This window comes from Myotis nattereri (genome assembly GCF_964212035.1).
Source record: "Myotis nattereri genome assembly, chromosome: 7".
In the NCBI taxonomy this organism is placed as follows: Eukaryota; Metazoa; Chordata; class Mammalia; order Chiroptera; family Vespertilionidae; genus Myotis; species Myotis nattereri.
Window position 1 is genome coordinate 21,925,415 of NC_138082.1, and position 15,794 is coordinate 21,941,208.

A 15,794-nucleotide genomic window follows, 5' to 3' on the forward strand; every position below is an offset into this window, starting at 1 on the left:
TTCAAATCATTCCCAATCATTTTTAACAATACCTCTCAAGGCTCTCAAATACAGACACAGGAAAGAGGAATAATAAATAGCTAGAGAATTTGATCACCACTTCATTTGTATAAGAAAACCAGTTATTTTCAAGAAAAAGAAAAAAAAAGGAGCTCCCCAGTAGAAATAAAACATAAAAAGCAAGTTTTTAAAACAAATATTTCCCTCTGCTCTATACTACTCTTGCGTATTGTACCACCATACCATTTGGAACGTTTACTGGAGTAATATCTAAGTAAGTGGTAGGAAGCAAAGCTTTTATCAGTAGTTAAGCAAGAGTGTTGGGGCTGTTTACAATCCAAAAATTCAAAATTTTAGAAGAGGTTACTATGTCAGAACACATCCAAGTTTTAAGAGTGGGGCTGGAACTCTCTTATGGCAATTTTCCAGAAAAGGTGTTGCATCTTCTGTGACAATGAACTTTACACTTGAAAACCTGCTAACAGTTTTTTCCCTACCTCAGAAGAGTAATTTGTTTACAATAAAAAAGCAAAAAGAAACAATATTGAAGGTTTCATATTGCTATACTTAACTCTGTATGATCCTAATGATCCCTGGGCTTACAAAATTATTTTTTGGACAGAATTCTACTTTCAAACTCATTCTTTATATAGTTTCACAAGCTGCTGAACCAAGCTGATTATGTCAGCTGAGTGATTAATGCAGCAATTAATGCTGTACCCCCATTTAACCTCAACTTGAAGCACCTAAAAAGTAGAACAAATACATTATGCACCTTTATATATTAGTTCTTGGGATTATTAAACCAATCACACTTTTAATTCCCATTCTGTTTTAAGGGCAAAGCCAGACAGTGGAAGGTTAAATGTTCAAGCTTTATCCTACAGCTCATGCACTTATTTCACACTATAGTAGGGCTTTTAGCTTTAGTGGTCCAGAATTTTAACTTTTAACACAAGAATACTCCTCTTGACCTCTTGGAGAGACAGAGATTCTAGTATTCCTCCTTATCCCTAAGTATCCTTGCTGGGGAGTCCCAATTGGGACAATATTATTTCCCTACCTTTTAAAGTTCTGGTTGAACTCTGTTAGGATAATGCTTGCTCCATAAAATAATTATTCTATCTTCACCACTGTAATATAGATGATATACAATGAATATACTGTGTGAAGGAATCTCTTTAAAGGAAATACAAAGTGTATAATAAATACCAAATGTGGGACCAAAACATATTCCAAGCACCAACAACAATCCATTTCTTGGGACTACATGTAAACAGCAAAAGCATTACGAATCCATGAATTTTTAAAAAATAGCCCCCCAAGTCAGGTGGCAGAAATGCCCCTCCTTTGTAAGGAGGACAAACTGTCATTAGTGTAACATGGAGAGCTTATTTTCCAGTGACCTTTACTAATAAGAAACACACATGAAAGATTACAGACTTGAGTGAAACTACTCAAGGAACATAAAAGCCAAATGTCAACTGATATGTATATCTGTACACATTTCTCAGGTGAATGGATTCTTTGACAACTTAATTTCTTCTCCAAACTGCTGTGCTATTAATTTTGAGCAGGTATACTCTGGTGGCTCATCCTAACTCTTTAAGGCTCCATTCATTCCACATATATGTTTGTATGTACATATATATATTTACAACAAGTATTTCCAAGACAAAAGGAAGTGCTACTCTTGTAGGAGAAAAAGAAGATAATCAGCTATAGAGGTGAGACCAAAGTTTCCATAAAACAATTAGCATGGAGCATTCCACATAACTGCAACTTTCATCTTTTGGTTTGGCCCTGAGCTGTTTGTTGCTCCCGCATCAAATAGAGTTCTAACTTCTCCTCAGGTGGAGGAAAGTGAGGTGGGTGACAGTAAGGGAGAATATGCAGTGCACACTGCCAACCCAGCAGTTTGTTTGTTCTTCACGAGGCCTGACGAGTGGTCTTCCCCACTTCCATGCTGAATGCCTGAGGGTTCTTTTCTGTTTCCAGCAGCTCATCAAAAACCTCCCTTAAAATAAAACAAAAAAATAAGCATTCAATGAGCAAAGCCAAAGAATATACAGAAAATAGATAATGATAAAGCCTGCATAATCCCATTTGGTACCTAAATTTTATTACATAAGCAGCTCATTCATTTGATAACCATCTTAACCCCAAGTGCTGATTTTTGAAAACATTAGGAGGGAGGAGGCTGGCAAGAGCCAGCTTTCATAAAAATGTTATGTAGTTTCCACAGATATAACTCAGATCTTCTAGCTGATACAACTAGAAGACCAAAAAGGTTTATGATAAGACAGCTTCTATCATAAAAAAATCTTAGGTTCCATACCTAGATGCTACTGTGTGATGAGTACTTAATGCTGAATTAAGAGAGAAAATATTCTGGACTTATAAGGAAATAAAACATGAGCCCTAAGCAAAGATAACAAAACAAAAAATTATCAACCAATTAAATAATGGGAACATTTTATTCTTAAGGAAGAAAAAAGAGTTGGGTAATTTTTAGCCCATGTCTTCTGATCTGGGAGTTTCTTACTTGTGCATGTAAAAGAAGATGTAACCACTCCGATCCCGATCACTCTGCACGGAAGCCTCTTGGATTTTAGATACCTCTAGGTCATTATAAGTAAACCACGCTTGCTTCTTAATGTCATACACATCACTAATGTAATGACCTGAAATAAAGAAAATCTGAAAATTGAGGTCTGTAAAATTTTTTTGCATGTCTCTCAGGTATAGGAAGTTTCAGAAAAACAGCCACCCCCTCTACCTTACTCCTACAGAAGTTTCTAAAAACCACTCAAAATACAAGCAGAAACATTTAAGATAGAAATATACTACACCAGACAACTTTTTGACAAAAGACTTCAATGTTTTTCTTGATGCATTCAACTTACACCTCACAAAGCAAGGCACAAAACAACCTAATAAGGAGTAAATGTTGGCTGCTTATTTATAAAATGCTAAAATCATTTTGTCCATTTACCTGAAGAAGAAGTGCTACCAATGTGACTGACAACACTGATGAGCCGATAGGAATGAGGAAGATATCCTGTCTGGAAAACAGAAGTGGGCATGACTTTAAACTCCTCATTTGAATAAAAAGCAAAACACTAATTTTAAATTTATTATCAAAGGTGACATGGCTAAGTTTTAGTGTGTGTGTAAAGTCAGATACAATAAAATATCCAGTGGTTGGTATTGTTCATATTCTTTGATCCAAGAATTCTACTCTCAACAAGAATGTATCCTAAAAAATAATTCAAGCCCAGTTGGTGTGGCACAATGGCTGAGCGTTCAACTATGAACCAGGGGGTCACAGTTTGATTCCAGGTCAGGGTATGCCCAGGTTGTGGGCTCAATCCCCAGTGTCAGGCATACAGGAGGCAAGCTGATCGATGATTCTCTTTCAATATTGATGTTTTTCTCTCTCTCTCTATCTCTGAAATCAATAAAAATGTGTTTTAAAAAATAATTCAAAAGAAGAGTACATGTATAAATTATTTTATTGTAGCATTATCTTTCTTTTTTATATATTTTTTTTTATTGATTTCAGAGTAGAAGGGAGAGGGAGAGATTATCTTTAATAAAAAAAGTTGAAACTAACAATAGGCCCAATAATAGCTAAACCATTAGTGGTACAGCAACTCAATACCATACTATTCAGCTATTTTAAAAAATCACGTGGGTTACCAACATATTATCCTGTTTTCTAAACCTACAAAAACGCACATAATAACCATAGTTCTATAAAAATAGTATGTCAATAGTTAAGTACTCAATAACAGAATAAAAAAATGAAGAGTTGCCCTAGCTGGTTTGGCTCAATGGATAGAGCGTCAGCCTACAGACTGAAGGATCCCAGGTTCTATTCCGGTCAAGGGCACATGCCTGGGTTGTGGACTCAGTCCAACGTGCAGGAGGCAGCCAATCAATGATTCCCTCTCATCATTGATGTTTCTCTCTCTCTCTTCCTCTCCCTTCCTCTCTGAAATCAATTAAAAAAAAATATACACACACACACACACACACACACACATATATATATATATATAGAGAGAGTTGGTGTAGGGGTTATGGGTGAACATTTACATTTTAAATATTTCTAAAAATGCTATTAAAATATTGTTAGTAAAAAAAATAAAACAAAAACTGAAAAGATATTTCTGCACCGAGGCAGCACTATTAGGTATAATTTTGGGAACAAATACAGCTATATGGAAACCAGAAATCATTAAAATAGTCATAAACTTTGATGTAGTAATTTACTTCTAGGGATTTAGAGAAAAAATCCTAAATATAGAAAATGTTAGAATAATACAGTTCCTTAATGTATTATTTTTTACAGTGAAAAAACAGAAACAACATAAATGCTCAATGTTAAAAATACAGTAAAAAAAAATGAAAGATTCCAATGCGTTCTAGTAACATTATTACTTTTAACCGTTTTTATAGTTTCAGTAGAACTAAAAGAAATTTAATATACATGTGACTTTGAGAGTCATGTCACTTGGTTTTACCTAACTGTACGTAAGGTAGTCAGGAAATATTTCTGTTTTTGTTCCATTTTGTTTTGAATCTTGTAAGAAATGAGAAGCAAAGGACAAGAGAAAGTGAAGACAACTTGACGGCTACCAAAGGGGCAGAAATGCAACTCAATGGAAACTGACAGTGGGGCCCATGAAGATGAAGAGCAGAAGCAATACTGACCGACTGACCAGTGCTACTCAGGGAACGGAAAGTCACCTACCTCAGCATTTCTCTTCAGTTCCTCAGCTTCAGCTTCTGTGTACTCCATATCTAAAACATCCTCATTCCCAGAGTCTTCATCAGAACCCAATGAATCCAGAAAAGAGTTGTTAAACTCTGAAGAACACAAAGACAGAGTCTTGTAAAATTTCTTGGAATAGACACAAAGAGATGATTAGGAAGAAAAGAACAGCTTGGGTACACATGTTATCATCCAATTCACCCAGCCAATTCTGGGGACCAACAACTCAGGTAGCTGATATCTGTAAAAGAAATGCTCCGTTTCCTTTTAAATATATCTATATGAAAGGTATATAACTCACACAAAGAATAAAACTGAAGAGGAGAATTTAATTTTAAAGATAATCCAAGTGTATTAAATCCTATATTATAGAAACAATTTTTAAGTACATGGTGCATAATGTAGGCAACACCAGCAAATATAAATTACCTCACAGAAAAGAGACCATAAAAAGGTCACTATCCTTTCATTCTCTTTAATATTAAATCATTTTCTTGAAATTTAACAAAAATAAAGGAAATTTAACCTTTAACTCTTAAATTTCAACTTAAATACATTACACAAACAAATCCAAGACCCATTTTTTTTTCTTTAAATAAGTCTATCTTTAAATAATCACAGGAGCATTTTTGCATAAATGGCTCTTTGCTCTGATATTTAATTCCACTAAAATCACAGAATAGAGCTGTTTAAAGCAGCGGTCGCGAACCTTTTGGACCTCACGGACCACCGGTTGGTGACGGATGGTTTAAAGGACATGAACACCTAAGAATGGGAAGAATAGGAAAAAAGACTATGGCCTCAAAATCCTGGAATTTGAAAGTAGATGGGTGACAGACCTGAGAAAGCCAAAGTCAAATCCTAAGCCATAATGGAAAAATTGAGAACCATCCAATTTATATCACCAAAATTTCAAAAGACATACAACTTGGAAATACCAGGTACCTCTGAAACTAGAGGCTAAGTAGGGGATAAAAATAATGATTAGATGAAAGTTATTTGAGAAACAGACTCCTAGGATCCACTTTACCCCACTTGATGCTGCTAGAATAACTAAAGTCTGGAACTTTATTCTGTGAAGAGGGTAAAATAGTTTCTGGATAGAGTGTGCCAGGCAAAGGGGAGGCTATGAGTACCACACTGAAAATAGGAGTAGGTAACAGCCTGCATACTGAAGGATGTGCATATCCTCCTCCTCAGTCCTATTCTTATACTTGCCTTTCAGAACTCTGGCAGCCATATCTTTTATCTCTAGGCAAAGGAAAGAGATTAGAAAATCCTTTAGGAATCTGACCAGCCAAAAGACAGGATAAAATATTAACATCATCCCCATACAGTCCTATCCTGTAAAATTCAAAAGTTGACTAGCCCAGTGATTCATGTGTTCAGAGTGTCCAATCATTTATTTAGTCCCCTATTCTTAACCATAAGCTGACAATCAAGTATTACTAGATATCCGAGGAAAGCCTCTAATAAGAAATATAAAAACCATAATAAACATAGTACAGAGCAATCTGAAAGAGATGGAATCTATTCAGCTATAGTAAACTTGAAATAAACAAACAAATGAACTATATTTAATATTCTCAGAGAATTGAGATGGTATTGTTTCCAAACCAAAACAAACAAAAAATTACAAAAAAGGAACATTCACAAAACAAATCAGTTTTTAAAAAAATAAGTATAGAAATAAAACACTCAAAAGAAGTTTTGGAGTTGGAGATAAGGTTGGAAAAACTTTCTAGAGGTAGAGTAAAATGACAAGATCAAAACAAGAGATAAGAAAATTAAAAGGACTATACTAGAAAGTCTGGATAATATGACTTTCAAAAGAGAAGAGAAAGAGTGGAAGGGAGGAAATCAGTGAAAATTTCTTAGAATTCAAGGATACATTTCTAGATTAAAATGATTCATCAAGTGCCTTGCAAAACGGATGAAACAGACCCACATCAAGGCACATCACTGTGAAACTTCATTACAGCAAAAACAAAGAGAATATACTACTAGCTTTCAGAGAAAAAGAGGTCACATCAGGATAATGAAAGAACAGCTTTAGATTTTTCACACAGCGACCCTGCAAACAAGACTTCTCCCATTGCCCAGCAGCATGAAGTTGGTGGAAAACAATGTTTTCACAATGACTGCAAACCTGGAATTCTATATTTAGCCAGACTACTAATAAAATACTACGGTAGAATAAAACTTGCAAGGTTTCAAAAAAAAAAAACATAAGTCATATCCCCTCTATTTCAAGAAAACTACTTGGGGGTGCTCTCTATCAAAGTACAAATAAGTCAAGAAAGGAGAATGATTAGGGTGATCTTAGGATGGTTGTGCATGGATGTAGAGGGAAACCAGTCCAGACTGGAGCAATAGGATTCGACACGGACATCACCATCACCATAATACCATCTTTTTAATTTGAGAGTAGAATGCCTGGGTGAGCTTAGCTTGAATTCTGATTTTAATAGTCTCAACCATGTCCCAAATTCTTGCTCTTTCCTGCATGTCATGGTGTCTAGACCAGTCTTTCTCATTTTATACTATCAAAATGTTTTGCTTTGATCTATTTCTGAGAGTTGGAGGAAGACCTCAATAATCTTAGAAACAGAAAATACAGACTTAGCTCACTTCCTGTGGTTACATGTCCCTGTGGCCTTGCAGCACCTGGTTCATATATTAGTTCTGCCAAATGCCATAACTACGGCGAACCTTACTCTTTTGAATACTCGCTCTAACTGCCCACTGATTTTCACAGAGTGAGCTCTTGTAAATTCATGGGGAAACTGAAGCCACCTTATTTTCTCCCAGGAGTCTTAACAGTGGGAGTACTGCTCTTCATATAAATGGATTACAGATAGACTGTCCCTGCTATTTAATTTTTTCAAAATTAAAAAATGTATATTGTTTAGGAATATGGATACAGTAAATACTGTTGTTGTTTTTTTTTTTTAAAAAGCAAACTACTAATGAATACAAATGTTAGAATCGTGGTTTCTTTTAGAGGGAGGAGGAAAGAAGGGGAATCCAGGTATCTTCTAAGATTCTATTTCTTTACCTGGGAGGTGTTCAAATTTGTTATTGTTATTAAAAATAAATTTTACATGCTTTTCTCTGTGTGATTCATTTCACCATTAAAAAAAAGTAATTAAAATAATCTCCATACCTTGAAGACTTAACTCTGTAGCTCTTTTGAGGTCATCATCTTCTTTCTGTTCCCAAGCCTCCTAAAAAGACAAGAATAAAACTAAGGCACTTAAAGAGGTACTGATTAAACTTATTTAGTGATGATAAAAATCAGTTGCTCTAGAAATATTGTTAATAATATATTACATGATTTCATAGATGTTTGGAACATGACCTATTGAAGGATGTGGAAAAGTTCTTTACTTTTTCCTACACTATCCTCCTAAAACAAAACCTGGGGGATTAAAAAAGCTTAAATGCTATCTCTTCTTGTCAGTGAAATTTGGTTTGCTAACCAAAAGCCATTCAAAGTGACATTTTGATATAATCCCCTTTCTTCTTACATGTACGAGATACCTGGCATACAGCAGATACTTAGCAAATTGCTCTCTTTACTCTCCCCTGATTTACAGTTCATTTCCTGGTATAAGTGCTCCCACAATGGCCAATTTTAAGCTACCAACATGAGACTGAATGCAGTGTTGGAAAGAGGTGTGTACAAGTTGGCTTTCCTGAGCTAAGAGTGAGTTGGCTGTGGCACACCACTGACCAGAAATCTATGACAGCAGGATAAACAGTATTTCCACATGATATTATTCATAGATTTCTATTTTTGTTCTTGCTGAAGAAACCAAGACACATAATAGACGCTCGGTAAGTACTAAATGAATACTGTTGACTGTTACTTTTCTAATAAAATCTAAGGTTCTCTCTCTCTCTCTCTTTTTTTTTTTTTTAAATATATTTTATTGGTTTTTTACAGAGAGGAAGGGAGAGAGATAGAGAGTTAGAAACATCGATGAGAGAGAAACATCGATCAGCTGCCTCCTGCACATCCCCCACTGGGGAAGTGCCCACAACCCAGGTACATGCCCTTGATCGGAATCGAACCCGGGACCTTTCAGTCCGCAGGCCGACGCTCTATCCACTGAGCCAAACCGGTTTCGGCAAATCTAAGGTTCTCTTAGAGAACAATTAGTACCTCTGAAAATGTCTCAATTAGGGGACTAATTATAAAAAGAAATAGTGAAACGCTGACTATAAAAAAATTTCCCTCTCATCTTTAGAGAAAAGATAATTTATAAACAATGAATGAATAAAAAATATAATTTAAACAGAATTATTTTATACTTTCCTCAAATCTGAACTTGTTTTTAAAGTTACTAAAGTATATGAGAAGCTCAGAATGAACTATTCTGCATTATAGTACTTGTAGCAATAAATACTGTATTCAAGAAAGCAATAAATATTTCCTAAGAGAAAATAAGATTACTTAAAATTATCCAAATACATAAAGTCTATGCTGAAACCAGAAAGAGAATCTTTTAGTTCTTAAATAGAATAATGCAAGTAGACTAAACTAAAGAAACTTCATCTTATAATCCTACCCTCACACCTGAAAAAAACACAGGGTGGGGCAAAAGTAGGTTTATAGTTGTGAGTACGTGAAACAGAGTTATTCTTGTACTAGTATTTATTAGTTATTGTATTATTTTTCATATGAACAACCATAAACTTCTTTTGCCCCGTCCTGTAAGTCAGTTTTAATGAGCTCAGCTGATAAGAAATACTACAAGGTACTACTATTAAGAAATCAGACCTTGCCCTGGCTGGGAGGCTCAGTCAGCTGGAGTATCGTACCATTGGGGTGTGTACGGGAGGCAACCAATCTATGTTTGTCTCTCTCTAAAAAATCCATAAATATATCCTTAGATGAAGATAAAGAAAAGAAAGAAAGAAATCAGGCCTTGGTCTTTTACATTAAAAATAAGTTTTCTAAAACAAATGATCTATATTATTTGTAAAATAGTTTGACATGTATACATCTTGATGACAAGGTAGCTAGTGAGGAACTATTTATAAATAAAAGAATACAGAACAGCTGGTTTTGAAAGGGTTTTAAAATAGCAGTCCTCAACCTTGGCTGCACAGTAGAATCAAGGGATGCAGCTAAAAGAAAAAAATTCTTATTATTTTTTTTAAAAAAGAAAACTAAGAAATCTAGATGCCCAGACCACAGCCCAGATCAATTACTTCAGAATTTGAAAGGCAGAATAACCTAGGCATCAGTATTTTTTAAAACTCCCAGGTTAATATTACCTGTGCAGTTAAGCTTAAGATCCACTGTTTTAGAGAAATTAGATTTCTTATTTAATAATTTCTTAAAATATGTTTTTGATTTTAGAGAGAGAGGAAAAGAGAGGGATAGAGAGATAGAAACATCAATAAGAAAAAAACATGGGGACGGGCGGAGAAAAAAAAAAAAAAAGAAAAAAACATGTATTGACTACCTCCTGCATGCCCTATATCGGAGATCCGAGTCCACAACCCGGGCACGTGCCCTGACCAGAATCGAACCGGTGACCTCTTGGTTTATGGATTGACAATCAACCACTGAGTCACACCAGCCAGGCGAAATTAGATTTCTTAATCTGACTGTTTGTAAATACTAAAACTGTTCACTCATTCTAGGGAGCATTGGTAAATTTTTATTAATCACATGACTTGGATTGCATAGGGTTACAAAAGCATGAAAACAACACTTTTTAGTCAGATACCTTGATTACTGCCACAGTGCAAATCAGACAGCTTTGGCAAATATAAAGAACTAAAAATTAAAGAACAGAATCTATAATAATAAAAGCGTAATATGCTAATTAGACCAGATGACCTTCCAGACGAAGCTGGGGCTGTGAGGGAAGCCCGGGTCCCGGGTGCCAGAGGGAAGCTGGTGCTGGCAGCCAGGGGAAGGCCTACTCTTGCACAAATTTTGTGTATCGGGCCTCTACTATATATAAAGAGCAGATAAATGTTAGTCTATGACTAAAATCTAAATTTCAGATAATATTCCTAAGAATTTTATGTCAAACAATTTATAGGAAAGGACTCATATTGTGAGAAAATGGCCAAAACAAATACTTTGCCTTAAAATATTAATGATAAAATCATAGTGTTATACTGGCTGTTTCCACATCTTGCAAAATAAGGTTGCATTGGGATAATCTCTAGTAACCCATCTTGCTTTAGCATGCAATGAATTATTGTAATGGAAGGTAACCAACAATATATTTTGCTGCATTTGGATTTTCAAAAACAGAAAAATTACCAAAGTTTCTGTTTCAAAACCAATGCAAAGCCCCAAAGTTTTTATTTTGTTTTGGTGGATCAATGACATTGTATTCAAATCACCTGGAACAATGCCTGACACTTCATAAATGTTTAAAACATGTTGGTTTTTATTATTATTACTAGTAGCCTGGTGCACAAAATTTTGTGCACTTGGGGGTGGGGGGGGTGAGGGGTGGGGTCAGACCCCTCAGCCCGACCTGCATCCTCTGTCATGTTCTGGGACCCCAGCCGCTCCTGGCCTAGGCACAGGCCTACAGGCTTGGGGTAGCCTGGCTCCCGAGGCCCCAATTTATCAAGAGAATAAAGTCGGCGTTAATTACAGCCCTCACCGAACCCAGTACACTGCATCTGTGCGTACAACTGCCTCGCCTGCTTCGCCCTACTGAATTACTAACATCCTGAGGACATAGCTCTGTCTTATCCTGCTTCAACTTCAGTGCCTGGCCTGGTGCCAGTGACCTGAGAGGGTTTGCTGAGTGAGTGAGTGAATGAGTGAGTGAATGAGTGAATGAATGAGCAAATAAGTGAATGAGCAAGCAGCTACGGGGCGGGAACTTCTGCCGCGTTGCTATGGCAACGCGGCAGAAGTCCCGGCCCCACTCCCAGCTGCCTGAACGCCCACCCCGGGAAGTTCTCGCCCTGCTCCCAGCAGCCCGACGTTCCTCTCCCAGCTGCATAGTTCGTGCCAGGCAAAGGCGGCCCGGGTTCTCCACTTTTGCCATGCCACCTGGCTCTTGCCTGCCGCCTGGGTTTCGGATCACCGTCAGCGGCAGGCGGCTTCTTCTGTCCTTCCCCTTTCGCCTCCCAGCATTGCGCCTATGTATGCAAATTAACCACCATCTTTGTTGGCAGTTAATGTGCATATCGCCTTGATTAGCCAATGGGAAGCGTAGCGAAAGTACGGTCAATTACCATGTTTGTCTATTATTTGATTAGATTACTAGTGCCCCAGTGCACAGATTCATGCACATTGAAAGGAAATTAATTAGAAGGTGGCCTGAGGGGCAGGACTGGGTGAGACTCACCCTGAAGCCAACCTCCTGTGGTCCCTCCCTTCCCCTCCCTGGCAGGCTGCACCTGGGGCGGTGCCGTGGCAAGAAGGGCATCTGTGGAGTGAGTGGGGTACCTCCAGCAGGTGGGGTCCCTTGGCCTGGCCTGCAGGGATTGGGCTGCAACCAGCTCTCTGACATCCCCTGAGGGGTCCTGGATTACGAAAGGGCGGTTCTTGGCTGATACACCCTGGAATCGGGGTGTGTCACCTGAGGACCGCAGCTGCCAAGTCACCGCAGCTTGGCAGCTCCTATGTTGAGCATCTTCCCCCTGGAGGTCATTGCACATCATAGCTACTGGTTAGACAGTCGCTTAGCCTTTTATATATGTAGATTACTACTACTACTACTACTACTACTACTACTACTATTCCATTTCTTGGGGAAGATAAAGGATGGAGAAAGTAGCAATATAAATCTTACTTGCTCCTGGAGGCTCTGAGCCAAGGCCTGCTGAAGCTCTTGCTCTTCCCTTTCGCGGTCCACATCATACTGCTGAAGCCAATCAACCTCTCCTTGAGGTCCTTCTGGGGTTTTGTTTTCTTTATTCTCATCACAGTCTTTAGTTATCTCAGTAAAACTGGCTGGATCTGAGGAAGCAGAACAAAACATAACTGGGAAATCCTCTCTAATAAACTGAAATCTCTGGACTAGAGTGACATCTACTGTTCAGAGAGTAATTTACCTCAACCTCACACATAGCTTGCTTGGGATATACAATTTCATCTTACTACATGTACACTAGCGTTTCTCTATCTCAAAACGATTGATATTTTGGGTGGGACAATTTTGTTGTTGTTGGGGGGTGGCTGTCCTGTGCCTACATCCCTGGTATCCACTTACTAGATGCCAGTAACACCCCTCTCTCTAGTTGTGACAACCAAAAATAGCTAATAATGAGCTTTCCCCATTTATTATAATGTATGTTAAATGAGTGTTTTAGAATTAATAATCAAATAAGCCTTATACATATTCTGAATCAAGAGTTCCATAGTACTGGCGGTGTGGCTCAGTTGGTTGAGCATTATCCCATGCACTGAGAAGTCGCCAGTATGATTCCCAGTCATGGCACATGCTTAGGTTGTAAGCTCGATCCCTTGTAGGGAGCATGCAGGAGGCACAGCTGATGGATGTTTCTCTCTCTCTCCTCCTCTCCCTTCAAAAATCTGTAAAATCACATTAAAAAAAGAGTTCCATAAAATATGTAATAAACATCTCATGTATTGCACAAGTATATAACAACATATATGTTTAGAACATTGCCCAGGGAGATAAAAAATTAACCATCAACTTCTTTCTGTTCATGTAGTCCAGGGGTGGGGAAATTCTGGCCTGTGGGCCACATAACTCTTATACATTTTATAGATCCATCTCACACTTCCCATTATTTAGAAGCCATTTGTCACTATAATGATTTTGAACACAGTTGTGCCTTAACAGCTATATTCATTAAACCTACCTGGTTCTGTGACTGTTTTAGGTTTCTCAATTTCCATAGAGTCTGGATTTTCAGGTATTTCTTGAATATCATCCTCTGCAAATCCAGTATCTGGGCTGCTGGTTGGTTTATCATCATCTTCATGACTCAGGGATGGTGAAGCTTCTCTCTTACTTATCTCTAAAACAGCTGCTAGGAGCTCTTCTTCGCTCATTCCATCAAATCCTGAGTTTTCTAATTCAGACTTATCAGGTTCTATTCTGCATGATTTTGAATCCTGAAGTAGAGAGTTACTTTTAGAGAAAACCTGAATGACTACAAATATAGCAATCTTAGAGTTTAAAGTGAGAAGTTAATTTTATTTCTAAAAAGCTTCCTTTCTTTGATGCTTTGGGTTCAGTTCTTATTCTTTGAATAAATGAATAAAATAAAAATACAAGTATATTAAAAAATAAATACACACACATATATAAAATTAAACAGTTGCATGAGATGATGCAAACTCCTAGAAAAGTTTGTATCTTCAAAGTATTAACTATCATTATGTGTCAAGATAGGAAATAATGTAGTTATGCTTTCACACACATTATTTAAACTTTTAGTTTTTGTGGTTAGTCTGTTGTAAAACATTTACTCTGGTTTCATCATATTAGCGATTAGTATCAAAATAAAGCAAGTAATTATTTGAGGACCAATATGTAAAAGCTTTGAAGGAAGCCCTGCCCCGGTAGTTCAGTTAGAGCATTGTCCCAATATGTGAAGGTTGCGGGGGTCAATCTCTGGTCAGGGCACATACAGGAATCAACCAGTGAATGCACAAATAAGTGGAACAACAAATCGATGTTTTTTCTCTCCCTTCCTCTCTCTCTCTCTAAAAAAAAAAAAAATCAATAAATAAAAATTTAAAAATAAAAGTAGCTTTGAAGGTTTACAGGAGAAAGTATTTTATCTAAAACTTCATTTCTTAAAAGTCCTGTAAACAACCAAAGTGCCTATCAATGGATGAATGAGTAAAGAAGATGTAATATACATATATCTTATTCAACCATAAAAAAGAAGAAAATCTTGACATTTTCAACAACATGGATGGACCCTGAAGGCATTATGCTAAGTGAAACAAGTCAGACAGAGAAAGACAAATACCACAGGGTCTCACTTACTAATATATGTGGAATCTAAAAAAATAAACAAAAAAACCCAAGCTCATAGATATAGAGAAGATTGGTGATTGCTAGATGAGGGTGGTGTATGTGTGTGTGATATATATAAAATGGGTGAAGGGGGTCAAAAGGTACAAACTTCCAGTTATAAAATAAATATGTCCTGGGATGTAATGTACAGCATGGTGACTACAGTTAATAATCTTGTATTGCATATTTAAAAAATATATATTTTTATTGATTTCAGAGAGGTAGGGAGAGGGAAAGAGATATAGAAACATCAATGATGAGACAGAATCATTGATCAGCTGCCTCCTTCATGCCCACTACTGGGGATTGAGCTTGCAACCTGGGCATGTGTCCTGACCAGGAATCAAACCCATGACCTCCTGGTTCATTGTTCGACGATCAACCACTGAGCCATACCAGATGGGCTGTACTGAATATTTGAAAGTTGTGAAGACAGTCAATGTTAAAAGTTCTCATCACAAGAAAAAAATTCGTTTGAGCCTTAGCTGGTTTGGCTTGGTGGATAGAGCGTCAGCCTGAGGACTGAAGGGTCCCGGGTTCAATTCCGGTTAAGGGCACATGCCCGGGTGGCAGGCTCTCTCCCCAGAGGGGGCATGCAGGAGGCAGCCAATCGGTGATTCTTTCTCATCATTGATGTTTCTATCTTTCACTCCCTCTCCCCTCGTCTGTGAAATCAATAAAAAATATATAAAAAATTATTTTGGTAATTATGTATAGTGATGAATGTTAGCTAGACTTATTGTGGTAATCATTTCACAATATGTACAAATATCAAGTCCTTATATTGTACACCTGAAATGTAATACAATATTATTTGTAATTAGAGGCCCGGTGCACAAAAATTTGTGCACTGGGGGAGGGGGGTAGGGGGGGGAGGTGTCCCTCAGCCCGGCCTGTGCCCTCTTGCAGTCTGGGACCCCTCGGGAGATAACGACCTGCTGGCTTAGGCCTGCTCCCGGGTGGCAGAGGGCAGGCCCAATACCTAGGTGCAGCTCCTGGTCGGGCTCAGAGCAGAGCTGATT

At 37.5% G+C, this 15,794-nt stretch overlaps 1 protein-coding gene across 1 annotated transcript in view; it reads right to left on the bottom strand.

Moving 5' to 3' along the window:
- Positions 1–616: 616 nt before the first annotated feature.
- The window catches only part of USP37 (ubiquitin specific peptidase 37), a 72,048-nt gene continuing 56,870 nt past the window's right edge, over positions 617–15,794 (bottom strand). Inside the window, exons 19-25 of the mRNA XM_081095370.1 lie at positions 13,604–13,859; positions 12,568–12,734; positions 7,947–8,007; positions 4,760–4,875; positions 2,996–3,065; positions 2,546–2,684; positions 617–2,017 (exon numbers count right to left, since the gene is read on the bottom strand). Coding sequence (XP_080951496.1) covers positions 1,930–2,017; positions 2,546–2,684; positions 2,996–3,065; positions 4,760–4,875; positions 7,947–8,007; positions 12,568–12,734; positions 13,604–13,859 — 897 coding nt within the window. The 3' untranslated portion in view covers positions 617–1,929. The remainder of the gene's footprint in view (positions 2,018–2,545; positions 2,685–2,995; positions 3,066–4,759; positions 4,876–7,946; positions 8,008–12,567; positions 12,735–13,603; positions 13,860–15,794) is intronic.